The 17,973-nt window shown below is 38.8% G+C and overlaps 1 protein-coding gene across 1 annotated transcript; it reads left to right on the forward strand.

The window, feature by feature from the left end:
• Nucleotides 1-4,369: 4,369 nt before the first annotated feature.
• LOC137198287 (germ cell-specific gene 1-like protein) lies at nt 4,370-15,055 on the forward strand. The gene is made up of 6 exons (XM_067611996.1): nt 4,370-5,578; nt 8,234-8,428; nt 10,597-10,656; nt 10,998-11,156; nt 11,667-11,778; nt 11,923-15,055. Exons 1-6 carry the CDS (start codon nt 5,383-5,385, stop codon nt 12,650-12,652), a joined length of 1,452 nt encoding a protein of 483 aa, XP_067468097.1. The 5' UTR covers nt 4,370-5,382; the 3' UTR covers nt 12,653-15,055.
• The last annotated feature ends 2,918 nt before the right edge of the window (nt 15,056-17,973 follow it).

Genomic DNA, 17,973 nt, shown 5'->3' on the forward strand with positions numbered 1-17,973 from the left:
TTAAACATAGAATAAATAAGAATATCCTGCTGAAGGGAAATAAATTCTGCTCAAATGTAATAAAATACATTAAATTTATATTTACTATAAGGGTTCTACATTTTTTTGTGTACTATATTTCTCAATTACCTGTACATTTACTGATTTATTTGGTTTTTTTTTAATGATATTTCTCCATTTATTTGAACATTTTGCTCTTTCATTGTCTTATCTCTCCAAATTAATTTAGGACACTGGGCTGTGGAGTCAGCTGAGGCCATTACAGAATGTGTTGAGACGGGATTGAGCCGGATGAGTCTCCCCATTCACAGTGAGACAGCTTAGCATCTAAAAAAAAAAAGGGGGGGAAGACTGGGATTTTGATATTTAGTCAGCATGTGTTACATTAGGACACCATGGTCAGTTAAATCCTTGTGTTGCCTTTTTTTACACAAGCCTGTCAGATTACATAATCCATACCCAAAAAAAAATCTTATTTACAGCAATATTGTTGTCGATTCTCTCAACCTGGTTGCCTTGTTATTTCCTAACCAGCACCACAAATATTTAAAGTGATTGAAAGTGATTAAACCTCCATAATTTGTCAAAACCAAATGCATTCACTTGCATTAATTATGAGTGTGTTACAATACGGAGGTCAAAAGCGGCCACGGTTGCTGATGTGTTTAAGCCCATTATTAGTTCAAGACCACAACTTAATTATTTTAATTCAAGATGACAAGTACTGATTACTGCCGTCAACTCAAAATAATGTTTTAATTATAACTACCATTACCTCGACAACTTAAACCTTGTTTTCATGTTTTCACTTTATTATGGCTTAAATATCTCATTATCTCAGCATGATCCATCGAGGTCAGCTCCACCAAGAAGTCATTAAGTCATTCTGCTCAGCCTTGAGAGAAAGAGGCACAAAGATAATAATAATAAGAGAAGTATTGAGATATTGTATCAAGGTGATAGATGTATTTAAAATGAGTTTAACAAGCAGCAAAAGTACATAAGTTATGTCAAGAACAAAACTAGGAAATGTGCATTTTCTAAAGAAAATGTCTGTGATTGCTGATAGCTGGAAGTTATTGCTTGATAAGGTGTAAAGAGATGAGCAGCTGAATGTTAGTGGTTATAGAGCAGCTCCCTTAAGACCAACCCATATCAACATATGTTGGCATGTTGATTTTAGCCTTTAGCTCAGCTTCACAGAGCCACTAGCATGGCTGTTGACTTAAAGGACCAGTGTGTAAGATTTAGTGGCATCTAGTGGAGCAGACATGGCAGAAATGAAATATGATATTCATAAGCATGTTTTAATTAGTGTAAAATCACCTGAAAATAAGAACTGTTATGTTTTTGTTACCTTAGAATGAGCCCTTTATTTCTACATAGGGAGCAGGTCCTCTTTTACAGAATCCGCCATGTTGCACCGCCATGTTTCTACAGTAGCCCAGAACAGACAAACCAAACACTGGCTCTAGAGAGGACCTTTCACATTTTTTGCGAGTTTGACAGCAACCTGCAAACTCACTGCTAGATGCGACTAAATCTTACAAAACTAAATCAACTTGGACCTGACTCGACAGTGTTGTTCCCAGTACAATTTGTTGGCTGTTGCATATTAACACGGTGGACTGATCTCACATTCAGCTAAAGTGGTACAAACACCAAAGAAGAAGATTATCCTTAGTTAAAAGACACACAAAAAAACCCATAAAGAAGCATAAACATAAAACTAAACAATAAATCCTGAAATGTATAGCTAAAGTAAAAATGTAACTGAGGATTTTATCATAAATCTGTGACCTTATTCCATAAATGAGTCTTAACCTCACTTCTATAAGCCCATTTCATCTAATTTCAAGGGTGTTTCACAACATAGGATCAGTGTAAGGCCTCTTCATCACTGTCACAGAGACAAACAAACTGAGATAAAGCAGGAAAGGAATTGGACAAAATGTGCTGTTCCCGCTTCACTCATTTTCCAATCAGTGATTCAAACCGTTATTCCAGTCATGCAATTGCCGAAAGCCAGCCCCTGTATATACCCTGCTGTACTAGTCGGTGTTAAGATGGGTCGAAGTTTAGAGAGCAGCGCACACCATGAGACCACAACACTGTCACACTCATCTCAATCCAAGCTGTTCCATACTATGCTGTCAACTTAATCACTATAGGACTAGAGGTCAGGAGGGTTATGAGTGATAGCGGAGTGGAGATGAAGAAAACAAGAGAGAGAGAGAGATGTGAGGATGGATGAATAGACACAGTATAGGGAGCAAAGGGGAGGGAAAGTAACAGATGGACTTGTGAGGATTAGAGTGAAATCTGGGTGGGTTTCTGATGGAAACTCACCCAAGACGGAGAAGGAATAGATAAGGGAGCGCAGAGGAAAAGGTGAAGGAAACTGAATCCCGGTTCAAGGAGACGTGAAGGAAACAGTCCCAAACACGGTAAGTCGATTTGCTTTTGTATTTTTATTTTTGCACAAGTGTAAGCTGATCAAAAGCTGAGTATGAACAACAGCTGGGTTTTCAATCACATACATGGGGGGAAAGATTTTAGCTTATGATGAGATGATACTGAGCGAGCAATATACCAAGTGTTCTACTGTCATAATGTACTGTATAAATCCTGTGCTGTTGTAAAGACGGGTGGAATATATTCATGTTTTCTGTCTCTTTAGTGGCATTTAAGACAATATTTACACAACACTCTCAGCTAAGATCCCTTAAAATTAAAGTCCAGTGGTGTGACAGGAAACACTGTGTGCTGATGTACTTGATTGAGTTTACGCCTCAAACCTCTTTGCCTGGATCAGTTAATCTATAAGCTTCAGATGCTGATAACATGGACAGGTGTATGTAGATATGTGTCTACACATGTATGTAAAAATCAAACAGAACAATAACTACGTCAGTGTCCTTTATGGATTACAGTTTCACACCATGAGATGATTTGATGCACTAAATTAAACCTTAATACCTGGCTGATCATGACATAATAATGTCATGTAATGATGGTACATCATCTGGGATTTCTTCTGGTATCACTATATATGAATCACTGTTTAAGTGTAAAGTAGTAACTGTTAAGAGTTTTTAAATCTTGGTCAGTTGCAAAGTGCAGCCACATGAATACATCTCCGCCCTTCCAAGCGTGTAAGAGAAACTACCACAAAACTTGCAAAAAATGCAAAGGTCTTCTCTAGAGCCAGTGTTTGGTTTGTCCGTTCTGGGCAACCATAGAAATATGGGGGTGCAACATGGCAGGCTCTGTGAAAGAGGACCCGCTCCCTATGTAGATATGAAGGGCTCATTCTAAGGTGACGGAAACATAACGATTCTTATTTTCTGGTGATAATACACTGATTAAAACATACTGATGAATTTTATATTCCATTTCTGCTAAGTCTATTCTGCTAGATGCCACTAAATTCTACACACTGGTCCGTTAACTGATTATTTATTCAGTAGTGAATACATATTATATATTTTGTTTTTTTAAATATACGTTGTTTCATTTTTCCAGCTGCTGTAATGTTATTACAAATACTTTATGTATTGTTTTGTATGTTGATATATTGTTTGAACCTACCTTATTGTGCATATATGACATATATGACACATTTGGCCCAGTCGAAACCAATAGACACACCAGTACAGCTTAGTTTGCACTGGTGAAGCCCTTTATTCACTTTTTGGTTTGTTTGTGGTTTAAACATGTCAGGGTGAGGGAGAAAATAAGACACCAATGAGTTTGAGTTCCTAGTTTAATCAAAACTACTAATTGTAGCCTATTGGATCTTAAAGTAGAAGTGCTTATAATGTATTGGCCTATTTTCAAGTGTTACCTAAATCCACTGGTTGTTAAAGACTTACTTTAAGTCCCCCGATTAACAACATACAAACATTTATAAGCCGTAGACACACATTTAATGAATGGTTAAAAACACACTATAATGTGGTTATAAGTAGATATAAGGACATTTTTAAGTCTTTACTAATGTACAGTTTTTGTCAACAATTATAACTTCTCCTATGAAGCCATATTCTATATTATTCCAACTGTGTTTTACTGCATTGTCATTCATACTAGAAAATACGAGTAACTATACAAAGCAAGAGAAAAAAACAAGTACCACAAGTTAAGTAATCCTAAATAATATAAAATAGAAATTTACAATAAAATATGTCAACAAATATATTCATAAACACTTATATCTGCTTAAAACTAGATTATAGTGTGTAAAAAAAGCATTTATTAAATGTTTATATACTGCTTATAAATGCTACATAAGGGGGCTAAAAGTAAAGTGTTACCATGCAGGTTAAATTACTTGACCTTCATTGTAGACAGGACGCAACTGTTCCTGATGACGTCTAATCCAGATGCCCGGCTCTGTCCCCCTTCTTTCCATTTAGGTGGTCGTCCAGACAAAGGCATCACGAGAGTCAGTGGGCATTAATCTCATCCACCTAACCCTGCAAGATTAACACAGATTACCCGACCCAGAGGTAGCCCTGAGATACTGGACTAATCACTCTTTTGTGAACTCAATCCCTCCCGAAGAGGTGGAAGAACAGGTTGAGAAACGGGATGTGCCGTGAGAGCCGAACTGATTAGTTGCAAAATCCGCAGGATAAGATTTAGACGTTTATCTTCATCCGAGTGGGAAGACATAAACTGACAGAAAAAAACAGAAACAGAAACCAGACGTGAGTTGGTATGGCAGTGGAAAGATGGGATAGAGTGTCAGCACGGTGAGAAGAAATGTGTGGACTCAGACGTCTTGCCTGGGTCGTGCCGTAACATCGAGAAGGAAGGAAGGTCCTATTTCATTCTGATGCTGATTTTTTCTGACTGAAAGTGGAGCAGGAGGAGAGCTGGAGTTCCTCCTGCAACCTCTGGCCTACACATCTGTCTCTTTTTCTTTCTTGCTCGCTGGAAGTGATTAAATCCCAGCAGTTCATCCTCCTCCACGCCACTGTTCTCTGACCTCTGCTCATAGACTGTTCTCCTTCCACTGGTCTCTTTCCACTCAACCTCTTTTCATCTTCCCCTCTGACCTTTGGTCCACTTCTCAAACATCCCTAATCCCTTTTCCTCGCTTTCTCTCGCCTCCTCGCTACCATCCTCCATGAATCAATCTTAATTTGTTGCCTTGGTGTCACGGAAACCCCCTCGCTCCTCTGATCCTTATCCTGATTGGTCAACAGCAAGTAACACAGAACCTGAGTCTTTCCCAGCCTTTTTTGAACCAGGATCAACTTTAAAGTCAAGCCGAAACGCAACCTGTCACCCACCTTTCTTGTTATCCCCACACCCCTTTAGCCATCACCCATTATTCTCATTTCTCCCTGGTTTTCTTTGACCCGAGTTGCCACCATGCTGGAGAAAATGTCCAGACGCAACCGTTCCCTGCTGTCCCTCTCCCTCACCTCACTGGCCCTCACCTTGTCCGTCTCGGCTTTCTGCACCTCCTATTGGTGTGAGGGAACCCACAAGGTGGTGAAACCGCTCTGTCTGTCACCGGTCAAGATGAAGAACTGCGGGCAGAACAACAGCCAGCCGTACACCACAGGTATGGCTACCCCCTGATGTAAATGTACAGGTTTACAGATTCCTCCACAGTGAAATCGAATGTAATGCAGTGTCATACATCACATAAAAAACATTGATTTGGCGAAAGTCAAAAGTTGACTTGATGTCTACATTAAAACTCTGAAATGCTGTTGAAAGAAAAGTTAGGTCTATATGTAAACTAGATATCTAAAGAAAAAACTATTGAACCAAATTTAGCCCAGTTTTAGTCTTTTGACCAACCTTTGATCAACCTTTCACTGCTTATTGGGAACCTGGGAGACTGATGTATCTCACCACTGTGTTGCAATGACATTTCATTAATCTAAAGGCTTGTTCATTCAGTGCCTCCACCAGTGAGGTTATGCTTTCAGCTCTGTTGTTTGTTTGTAGAATACCTCAAAGAGATTTAATCAAATTTCAGCTGAATTTGGTGGCTAGTTTGACCAATAGTCAAGGAACGTGGGATTCATTTTTGGAACACTTTAAAAAAAAAAAAGATTTCTTCACACTACAAGATATGCCATTTTTCAACATTTTCGTTGCTTCTTATGAGCCCTTACATGAATGAAAACCATCCCAGAATCGTGTATCATTATTGTGTATTGGGACCTTCCAAATAAGGAGTGCTGGGCGTTGCCTTTCACACTCTGGAAATATGCCCCGCTACCTTGGACCCAAGCTAACGCTAGCTTACTTAGAACACCAAGCACATTTGGGCTAATGTTAGCTCCCTTAGCTAAATTGTGCTAACAGGGCAGGTATCATAATCAAGTAACATTAAACTTATAAATATTATAAGTTCAAGCCAACTGTTAATCACCATTGTCAATCAGTGCCCATATGGCAGACATCAAAGCTACTATAAGTCTTCAAATCTTATGAGCAGAGCAATAATTTTCAAAATGACCACGAATACACTTATTAGAGGGCCTGAATGACTTAGCATTTCTAGAGAGAGGTTGGCACTTTTTGAATGGGAGTCAATTGGAGCATCATTGCACTTTGAGGTGCTTCCACACTGGCTTCAGGCTAAAGCAGTGGTTGTTGCTGCTTGGTTTATATCCATGTTTACTTGCTAGGAGTCTTTGTTGGTATATTGCAGTGTTTCTTGGCTCATTATCACCAATTGTAGATCAGAGGTGTGAAACCATTGGCTGGAATGTGTATGTGTATGTGTGTCACGCATATGCATGTGTATGTGTATGTTCATCTTGTGCATGAAAGCAAACGCTTTGTAAAACCATTGCTCTGTAGTGCTACTGGTGGTCAAAAACTCCACAAGTTACCTTTAATGAATCATTCTTGATTGACTCTCAACAGCTTCTAAGTGGTGCAGTTACTTTTTTGTTTGTTCTTACCAGGAGGGACTTTTGTTATAAAGTGTTAAAGGGGACATGACATGCGTTTTTGTGATTTTCTGTTATTTTTATACTTTAACTTATCATTTTATGATGTTAAACATGGTGAAAATTCCAAAACTTGAGGTGAATTTATGTAAAATGCTCCCTGCAGGTCAAAAGTCAGGGCTTCAGCCTGCTCTGAATGCTCCGCTTGCAAAGTTACCTCTACTTCCTCCTCCTGATGACATCAGATTGTTCGTGCATTCCCACAAATGGCCATCCGTTGAGAAGTTTATATCTTGAGTAAAGACCAGGAAAAAGAAGTAAAATCCTTCTTCTACTACTGATGGTTTACGTAGCCTCCGGAGCCGGCGGAAGCTTACTGAAGCTGGCCAATCAGAACAGAAGGGGGCCCCTTTATAAAATCATGGGGAGTACCTTTAAAATTGATAAAATAATATATCTTGTTCAAATTTTGACAGTTTCAGAAATATGCTCATTGCCCAAGAGGCAGAAACCAGTCAACTCAGATTAAACAGAAAAAAAAAGAAAAAAAATGTATTCACTAAAAAAGTGATGAAATCATGATGTTATATAATACTTCACTCTTAAAACCATCTGTCTGGGGATTTGTCTCATAATATTGGAATAATACAAAATTCCAAAAAATATATTCCTTAATAAATAGAATGTCATTGCAGTAATAGTGCAGGATTTTATTCACAATATTTTTCACAACCTGGGTTTAAGTATTGTACACTTGACTTGACTGGCAGTGATTCACGTAATCCAGGCTTTGTTGCTAATCTCAGAACTTCTGTATCTGTAGCTGCATGTTATCTGGATCCATTGACTCGCTGTCTTATCTTTCTGCGCTACATTAAGCCTATTTGTTTCCATCTAGTATTCAATTTTCACTACATAGAAAATGAAAGATTACCTCAAGAACAAGTGTTTCAGCAGTGGATTGTGTTTCATGCTGGGACCCATAAGGATTTATGTCAGAGTTTCTTCGCAGATTGGCTTTGAAGAAGATCCCACAAAGCAATATAGTGCAGATATGATTAATGAATATCTCTTCCCTCATTTATCTGCATCTGTACTCTATTTAACTCAGTAAATTTGCTTCTCAACTGGCTAATTCCCCTCAAATCTTTTTCATCTTCATTGTTTCTTCCATCTCAACTCTATCATCTTGCCTCCATCGACCCCTTATCTTTCCCTTCTCAAACACTTCCCTCTCCCTCTGGTCTCTCCCTATTTTTTTAACTTTTATTCCTCTCATCACTAATTCTCCATCATTCTCCGCCCAGAGGCCCCCACCCCGGACCCCAGGAACCCGGCCTCCAACGTGACGCTCTCGCCCATGCAGAAGGAGGAACTGGCCAGGATCAAGAGGAAGCAGATGGCCAATGCCGTCCACTACATCTGGGAGACAGGCGAGGACAAGTACATGCTGCGCTACTTCCACACCGGCTTCTGGCTGTCCTGTGAGAAGCACAATGAAGGTTGGTGATCAGAATGGGGCCTGGCTTTGTACTCCAAGATTCGTGGTTGGAAGCTCCTCAGTAGAAAACTCTGGATGGCCAGCAAAGAAATCAGTTACTTTCTCTAATTTGTAGTGTTGTTTCTTACTCTCTCATAAAAGTCATTACATCTTTTAAGTATCTCAAAATAGCTTCACTGCCATTTTTAAATCCATTTAGGAATTGAAATTTCCTTTATATGGAGCCCTTAAACCCTGAAAAATTACATTTATTCTATTGATGTACAGTTAAGACTCTGGGAGTAGTATATTATCCTTCTCTTACCTTTAAGCCACAACACAAGAAATGCTTTCTTTCATAACTTAGCCATGATACGCCCTATTTTATCCAATTCAGATGCTTATAGCTTGAGCTGCGTATTTTAATTACACTGTATATGTAAAGCCCAACTAGGGACAAGAGTTGAAAAGTAGCAATAGCTATGAACTCTCTGTGCAGTACATCAGTTTCATGCTCTGTATTGGAACTATGTTAAATTGCATTGTCCCTATCAAAAAAAATACAAATACAAATACATCCTTGTATATGCCTTTATAACATCAACAATTGCCTACTGTAATGCACTTTTGTCTGGCCTAACTATGCCTCATGCAACAAAAGGTCTCGATTTGGTCCAAAACACAGCTGTCAGAGTCCTCACAAGATCTAAGAAGTTGGATCATATAACACCTGTCCTGATGTTTTTGTATTGGCTACCAATTCAATCAAGAGCTGATATTAAAATCATCTTCCTCACTGATAAGGCTTTAAATTGATCGGTTCCTTCATATATCTCTAGCCCTAATTCTCTGTACACTCTCATGTCCTGTATCTTTTCTTGATGCTTGATTTAACAAAAAATCTTTTGATGATAGAGCCTTTGGAATACACCTCCCCTTCTTTTGAATGAACTGCACATTCAGGAAGCAAGTTGGGTGATGTGCACTTTAAATAAACTGAAGTTGAAGTCATTGATTGCTCAGATAAGAGATAAGATAATAACTTGTACTGGACAGTCTGTGGTCACTGACATGTGCATCATAAACCGTACATCAAAGCAATGTAAAAAATAGTAAATGAACAGCCAATAAAGAAGTCTTAAGAGCATCACAGAATTACTAAAATTAGCATGACTAGTGGTAAAAGTTAGGACACTGATGATGGGTGATAAGGCTCTATGTGTATATTTTGCATATTTGTGCATGGTAGTATTGATCCAAAACTGCTGCGTCAGTAACCACAGTAAACACAGATTACGAATGAACAAAGATCAACTTGTTGTCAAAGGAGCCAGTAAGGAGGATAGTTTGTATGAACCTGAATTATAATATCCACAGACCAAACAGGCCAGTAAACTGTTTGTTACTGGTGCAACTTTAGATCAGTGGAGTTTGTCCACTTATCATGTTGAAACAGGAAAGCAACACGCTGCAGGCAACTTCTGTTTCTGGACATTTTTTCTGCTTTTTCATATTTCATTATTTTATTAAAAAATACTCTCTGGCTGCTGCTTTTATTTCAATTTGAGTCCAAATAAGTCAAGTATGTCTTCTTTTATAACTTTAACTACTCTGCAGTCAGTGGTCAGGGGTTCTGGCCTGCACTAAATACTGAATTTATCACTTTGACATTAAACAAACAAAAGACAAATCTGCTTCAAGCTCTTTGTACCATTAAGATCAGAATATATTATTACTGCAGTCACTCCTGGTGTGTGTTCACCAAAGAAAGCACAAAGAGAGCTTACTGTAGGTATCCTGAAAACAGAAAGTAATCACTGGCATGTCAGTTATCTGTTTGTCCTCTTACACTAAGCCAGCAGTTTTGCCTTAAATTCTTCCTCCCATTGGAAGGTGAACTAGTGGGCTTAAGGCAGCCCTTTGTGTTACAGTTTTAGGATTTGCGATGAGTATAGACATAAGTTCTCAGTATTTGCGAGGGATTATTTTATAAAAAGTACATATTGCAGTTGTAAGATAACACTCTGATCCTGGCAGTTGATCTTATGACCAAGGATAAAAGAACAGACATAACATATGCTTTGTTCTGAGCCACTAAAAGTCGGCCTACCTAAATCAGATAACTTGATGCCTTGTGTTTATCATAGTCAGTATCTCGATGGCTGAAATCTGTTGTGATTCTTCTTTCAGGTGATGATCAGGAAGAAAAGTGTCGCAGCTTCATTGAGCTGACGCCGGGAGAGACACAAGGTTGGTACAAAATATTTAGTTAGTGCAAAATATCCTAAAAATATCCTGTCCTCTAATTAACATTGAAGTCAACCATAACCAAACATCAGGCAAATGCAATTCAGTGTCACATCCTCACTCATGTTCACTTGTTGGGAAATGTGATGTTTAAGGTCAAACAAAACTTGTTTAACCAAAAGAAAATATTGAACTACAACACAGAATTACATGTAGGTTAGTTTCCATTATGTGTAATTCACACCACCCCTACTTTTTGATTTTGCAAATGGCTCTTTATTCTCCTCCCATAAGAGACTAAATTTAAAATCTTTTTCTCTCTTTCTTCTCACTGCTGCTTTCAGGCGTCCTCTGGCTGTCAGTCATCAGTGAGTTCATGTACATCGGTCTCCTGGCTATGGGCTTCCTGCTGATGTGTGTGGAAGTGATTTGCCTCTGTGCCAAGAGGGAGATGAACGCCCTCAAGATCAACGCCTTCGCCGCCATGTGCACTGTCCTCTCAGGTGGGGACAGGAGACGCACAGGGGACATTTTCTGCTTTAAAAAGATCACTTTAACAGCTCATTTGATCTTAAGGAAACCTTAAATTTCCACTTAACATACTTACACTGGCAGCACCAAACGTGTAGTAGTTGTTTGAATTATGTGATCTAAACTTATGCCAAACTGATGTCCAAACTTAACACCAGAGTTTTCTTTGGACAAAAGGGCACTCTTTTCAGGAGCTGTTTTTTGTGTGTGATAGTAATCTTGTCTCATGTGGCTTTAAATTGGAATTTTTTCAATGATTTTAAGAAGCAGAACGATTTAGAGTTTTGAAAGGCTGCTGTGCTAGGCAATCAAGTTTGTACTGAATTTGCATGACTCTGGTTTGCCAATAGTGTAGACTGAGGTTTTCCTATTTCTTCATTTTAACCCCCATAATGGTCTTTTCTCTCTCATATCTCTACAATCTTTTATTTTTTTCCTTTTCTCTTTTTAACTGTATTTCTGTATTTTTTCCCCTCCATCAGGCATGATGGGGATGGTAGCTCATATGATGTACACCACAGTGTTTCAGATGACTGTCAGCATCGGGCCTAAAGACTGGAGACCACAGACCTGGGACTATGGATGGTCCTTTGCGTAAGTTTGCTTCAATTTAACCTAAAATAATTGTGCAATTGCATGAAATCAATAATCAGTCTGAAACAACAGGTTGCATTTCCCTGCAGTTGGACAACAAAGGTCATAACTTTCTTCCAAATCTTTCTACCCTGCACTCCCCAGCATGGCGTGGCTGTCCTTCAGCTGCTGCATGGCGGCAGCCGTGGCCACGCTCAACTCCTACACCAAGACCCTCATCGAAATGAAGCACCGCGCCCGTGTGAGGCTGGAGGAGGCCCGTGCTGCTGCCCGCGCCCCCTCCTATGAGGAGGTCGTTCGAGCTGGCAGCGGGGGGGTTTACTCCGTCAGCCAGCTGATTCAGCTGGGCCAGCAGGGAGCACTCATGGACCCCCTGTGGCCCCGAGGAGTGGGCCCAGCCGTCGGACCGTTGGCGTGCGGCGCTGGAGGGGCGCTGCTTGTGGGTGGGGGAGGAATTGGAGTTGGAGGAATGGGAACTGTTGGGATGGGAATGGGAGGAGTAGTGGGAGGAATGGGAGCAGTAGGAGGGGTTGGAGTTGGGGGAATGGGAACTGTTGGGATGGGAATGGGAGGAGTAGTGGGAGGAATGGGGGCAGTAGGAGGAGGTGGAGTTGGAGGAATGGGAACTGTTGGGATGGGAATGGGAGGAGTAGTGGGAGGAATGGGGGCAGTAGGAGGAGGTGGAGTTGGAGGAATGGGTGTGGGGACAATGGGAGCATTGGGCGGAGTTGGGGTGGTTGGAGGAAGGCTGGTGGACCCTCATGGCATGGTGGTGGTGGAGGGCTGTGGCGCTGAGGGGTGTGAAGACTGCGAACGGGAAATGGACGAGATAGATTACGCTCTGCAGGAGGAGAGAGAGGACTCACTCTGCTAAAACTGAACTATGTGATGGTCTTGACAAACTCTACATCTTGGACCGGCTTTCCATATATTTATTTGAAACCACATTCACAAGACTTAAACACAAATCAGAATGGTTCCTAGTACATATCAGTTTCAACTGAAATTGTAGAAAGATGCACTTCTGGACTGTTAACAAGGGGAATTTCACTTATTTTACACATTTAAGTCTGTTCTCAGGTCTTGGGGAATATTACTGCATATGCGAAAAAGCCTTTTTGTGACCCCAGAGGGAGCTGTGTGAAATCTGAGACATTGCTTAAAGTGATGTCATTTGAGTTAGTGTCAGTTGGGGCTAAAAACTACAAGTTTGAAAATGAAAGAAATGAAAAAAGTGATGTTAACAGACCTGCTCTTCATCTCTCCTTGAGGCTAGGAGTTCGAAGCTGCATTAGTAGCTAATGTATGCGGCAGGTTTTGATAAAGAAGCAGGATGCATGATTTTGATCCTGTTATTTTAAGTTTCCATCATGAGTCGGACATTGTTATAGGAGTGTGATGCTGAATCGGTTTACTACTCTTTTTTAGCTTGCAGCAGTTAAACAATAATAATTTCAAGCTGCATTATTTCGTTTGAGGCCACTAGAGGGCAGAAAAGACTCCACAATAAACTCACCCAGAAATGTTGATTATTTGTATGTTCACCTGATGAATGTAAGTCAATATTTACTCTCCTTTCAGCTTTGGTTTAGTCCCCATTAATAATCTGGCTCTTTTGCTGCCAAATATTTCTCTTTCTTCTACCTGTCTACTGTTTGGTGCTGGCCAGGCGGTGTATGCTCCACTTGCCTGAGCTTATTTGCTGGAAACAGCTGCCTTCAGTTTTATATGGAGGGTCGGTGAGAGCAGTGAGACCTTCCAGTCTATGTGGCACCGAAGAACCAAAACAATCATCTAAAGGAGGCTAAAAGCTACATAGAGCTGCAGAGTTGGGTGCTGGATCTCAATGGAGGTTTTGCGTAGTAATATTGTTAAAGTAAATGTTAAAAATGTTGCTTTCAGAAGCTTGAAACCTGCATTAACTGATGTTTTTGGCCACATGGGGGCAGCAGAAACAAGTAGTGAACACAACACTGACAGAGTTAAAAGAGAGTGAATATTGGACTTACACTCACCAGGTGGACAGATATATTCATTTGGAGTCGTGTTTCTGTCCACCTGGTGAGTGTAAGTCCAATATTCACTCTCTTTTAACTCTAACTAACTGTTTTTGCTCTCTACCAACTCCTGAGGGAAATATCTTTAGCTCCTAAATGCTTAACTATGTTCACCAGCTAGTCTACAGCTAACTGTGTATGTTTGGCGTTTGGTGCTGAGCAGGTAGAGTACAGTGGTTTTTTACAGCTTTTTCTCTGAAAAAAGCTGCCTACTGTGGCTGAGAGAGCTATGAGAGCGCTGAGAGTGAACCAAAACAGTAAAATTGCAGCCGGACAGCTAAACAATGAGCTGAAACTCGTTATAAAGCTCTGTAAAGCTGAGGGTTAGCTGCAGAGTCACTGATAATTCTCTGTAGGTCCATCACTACAAGCCAAGACCAACACATTACACACTTGATGCACTGTTATTATAAAATAGTGATTTTTGCTGCTTTAAAGCTACATCGCCCCCAAATCAGCCGCACTGTTGATGTTTCCAAACTCTACTGTGAATTATTTTGAGGATCTCAACAGCAGTGAAGCTGAATAAGAGTGAAGTCAAACCATATTTGTACAAAAAGTGTTGTGTGTAAATTTTGTTTTTTCACCAAGTGAGACACTATTTCTTGTCTTCCTTTTTAATAACAGTGTAGCTTGAAATTGTAAAATATTTTTAAATATATTTAAGGCCCAAAAGGCTTTAATGTGAGGATGTGCTGATAGTAGGGCTGTGTTGACTAAAATGTTATGATCTGTTGATATCCAGTTGTCACTCCATTTTATTTTTTTTTATAACATCTGAGACTGGATGTTCTACTGTATGTCTCATAATAAACTTGTTAACATGCTGGATGCACGCAGAACATCAGGGGATAACATAACAAAATGTTCCTGTGATTCTATGCAATAGAAATAATCTTTTGTTCTTCCAGGATTATCCAAAAATGTCAACTTTCAGACACAAAAAACTGAAAACAAGTTCCAATATTCTTTCCTTGTGTAAATCCAGTCTGGCAATGATTACTTCAGGGATAATGTGATTTTAAATATGACTCATGAGACATATAAGAATATCAAAAGGCATTGTTGTTGCAGTCATAGTGAGTTTTACAAGCAGGAGTGACTGTGGAACGCGACATTATTTACATTTTTATGTATTATTTTTATTCTATGTTTGCATGAATGGATGAAAACCCCTGCAGTAAGGTGATGAATAAAAACAAACCACATCTACAGCATGATATCAATACACTGAGTGCTTGTAATAATGTAATCATCAATTTTATAAATTAAATGCAATTAAACCAAACTCCTCATAAAAATATGAAATATTTATAACCAATGATCATAGACTCCTATGTTGGTGTTTTGAAAAACAAAAAGGTTACATCATTGAAAGAAAACTTTCAAATACCAATTTACCCAGAAAATACTTACTGCCATCTTTACTTCCAAGAGTTTTGTCTGTTAAATGTAACACTGTGTTATCTTTAACATCCCTTAGTGAGAGGTGACAAATAAGCAGAATGAGAACATAAATTGGTATTGAGAGCAAGAATTTTATTTGAGAGTACAGTTTCCCAAATTAAACCTGCATTGACTGATTTTTTTGGCCACTTGTTTTCAGCAGAAACAAGTAGTGAACACATATCATCATCTTATTAGTTATTATGTTGAACTTGTTAACAAACAGTTGCTTATTTCCACATCCAGCAGTTACGGAGCAACATTATCATTCATTTGGTGTCGTGTTTCTGTCCACCTGGTGAATGTAAGTCCAATATTCACTCTCTTTTAACTCTGTTATTGCTCTCTACCACCGCTTGAGGGAAATATCTGACTCTTTAGCTGATAAATGCTCCGCTATGTTCACCAGCTAGTCTACAGCTAACTGTGTTTGTGGTGCTGAGCAGGTAGTGTACAGTGGCTTTTTTAGAGCTTGTTCTCTGAAAACAGCTGCCTGCTGCAGCCAAAAACAACACTATGAGAGCGCTGAAAGTGAACCAAAACAGTAAAGTTGCAGCTGAACAGCTAAACAATGAGCTGAAACTCACTAAAAGCCAGAGGGAGCTGCAGAGATGCTGACAATTCTTTGTCAGTTCATCACTATGAGTCATACCTCTCACATTACACACTGTCATTTAATATATTGATATTATGAAAAATATCGATTATAGCCACTTTAAAGAGGAGAAATAAGTATGTTGTATGTTTTTTTTAACTGTTTCATAGCAGTACAACTTATTTCTAACCATTTAAAGACCTTACTGAAGAGACAAATGCAAAAAAGTACTTTAAAACTTCCAATACTTTTTGTTGTGTTTTTTTTTTTTATCAGTGGTCTAAATACCTGTCTTTCATAGGAGTTTGTACACATAGTTATTCTGTGTGTGTCTCTCTGCTACCCTGTGATTATGTACATCTACGTAAGAAAGAAATCAAAGCTTACAGCAACAGAGAGATTTGGATGTTAAGACAGATGCTTTCGAATGCTTTACAGAAGATTATGTCAATAATCTCCCCAGTCAGGGGAATAGGAGAGACAGAGAGAGAGAGACAGAGAGAGAGAGAGAGAGAGTGATTGACATAATATAGGCAGTGAAGCAGAGATAAATAAGGTTGCCGGGTCACTGAGCAGTATGTGGGGAGTAATTAAAAATGTAAATTAAGAGTTTGAATTATACAACAGTTTATGTAAGATGAGCCTCGAACGCCACTTGTGACTGTATTTCACAGCAGGGGATTGTTACTCAAAAACAAAACAACATATAGAAAATAAACGAGTTAATTCACTCATTTATTCATGGTAAACAGACCAGTATGTGCTCAGTCTGTCACCAGCAGCTCGGTAATAATGGCACGTGTTTAATTGCAGCCAAAAGAAACAAATTGTTGTAAAGTGAAGGCTGCTGATTCCCATTTTATGTACTTTTAATAATTCAATAATAGTACAACTATACAACTATAACAAATCAATTAAAAGTCAACCAATCTCTAACTTTATCCTCCAGATAGCTCTGTAAGATTTCCTCTGTGTCATTTTTTTAAAAAGTATTTTATATTTTTAAGATATACATCTTAAAACAGGCCTGGAGGAGCTCTTTAAAGAGAACAAGACTTCATCTTAGTGAGGAACTGAAACACATTTTGTTCTTTGGTGGACCGGTAAGGAACTTGACTTCATAATGACATAAGAAGTATTTGTGCCTGTGTACTAAAAAGAAAACATAGCAGATGTCTGTCAGAAAGTAGAGCAAGAAAGTGAACCAGGTCTCTTGATTACGAAATGATATTAATCTTTTATACGGTGACTATTATCTGAGTGTGTCTTGTGTAACTTAAAAACGCAGCCATCATGAACATCTGGAGATTTGGGGAGGTTGGAGTGGTTCAACATTTCCCAACCCTAAAAACAGAAAACAAAAAATATATTTTGGAAAAAGAAAAAAAAAGCACTCATAATATCAGATTATCAGATTTTTGACCATTTAAACTCAGTTATATTCACAGTTTTGGAGGAAACTTTGACTCACAAAAAACCAGCAGTATTTCCTCACTTACCCCTGCTGTTGTCTAGACATGCAGATGGATTTAGTTTCATTTGCTGAGATTTTAAAATCCTCTGCAGTCTGTCTATTCATCTGTGAATACACTGAGCATGTTTTATTCATAGGAATGTAACTTTATTTATATATCAAGTTGAGACAAGCTGAGAAAACCAGCTGATAGTGCTTTCTGTAGACCATTAAACATGCTTCAAAGACTTTTTTATAACAGTGAATTAATATTATCAGTGATTTACATTAACATAAAATCAATTTATATGTAAATACACTATATTATAGTTTAGTATAGTTTAATTTCTTACATTTTTCTTCTGTATTTGTGTGTATGAATACTTAAACAATATTTTTTTACAGTCTTGAACTGTCCCATGCAGTTTTGGACAAAAACCATGCAGTTTTTTGCATGTAGTATAAATGTGTTATTTTCGCCTATTCTAAAAGTGGTGTATTTGAATATTTCTGCATACTGGGGTTACTAAACAGTCTTGGAGTTGGATATATTGGGTATGACTGGAAAGCTGAGACTCTTGTGGATTCAATGAGCCCGATTGTATTCATGTCTGATGATGTTAGTCCCCATAGTAGCCATTTCA

Source organism: Thunnus thynnus, chromosome 15 (genome assembly GCF_963924715.1).
Source record: "Thunnus thynnus chromosome 15, fThuThy2.1, whole genome shotgun sequence".
Lineage (NCBI taxonomy): Eukaryota > Metazoa > Chordata > Actinopteri > Scombriformes > Scombridae > Thunnus > Thunnus thynnus.

Coding starts and splice junctions, on each gene's coding strand:
- LOC137198287 (XM_067611996.1), top strand. CDS start 5,383: ATGCTGGAGAAAATGTCCAGACGCAACCGTTCCCTGCTGTCCCTCTCC. Junction 8,429..10,596: donor CTGTGAGAAGCACAATGAAG/GTTGGTGATCAG, acceptor TTCTTCTTTCAG/GTGATGATCAGGAAGAAAAG. Junction 11,157..11,666: donor CATGTGCACTGTCCTCTCAG/GTGGGGACAGGA, acceptor CCCCTCCATCAG/GCATGATGGGGATGGTAGCT.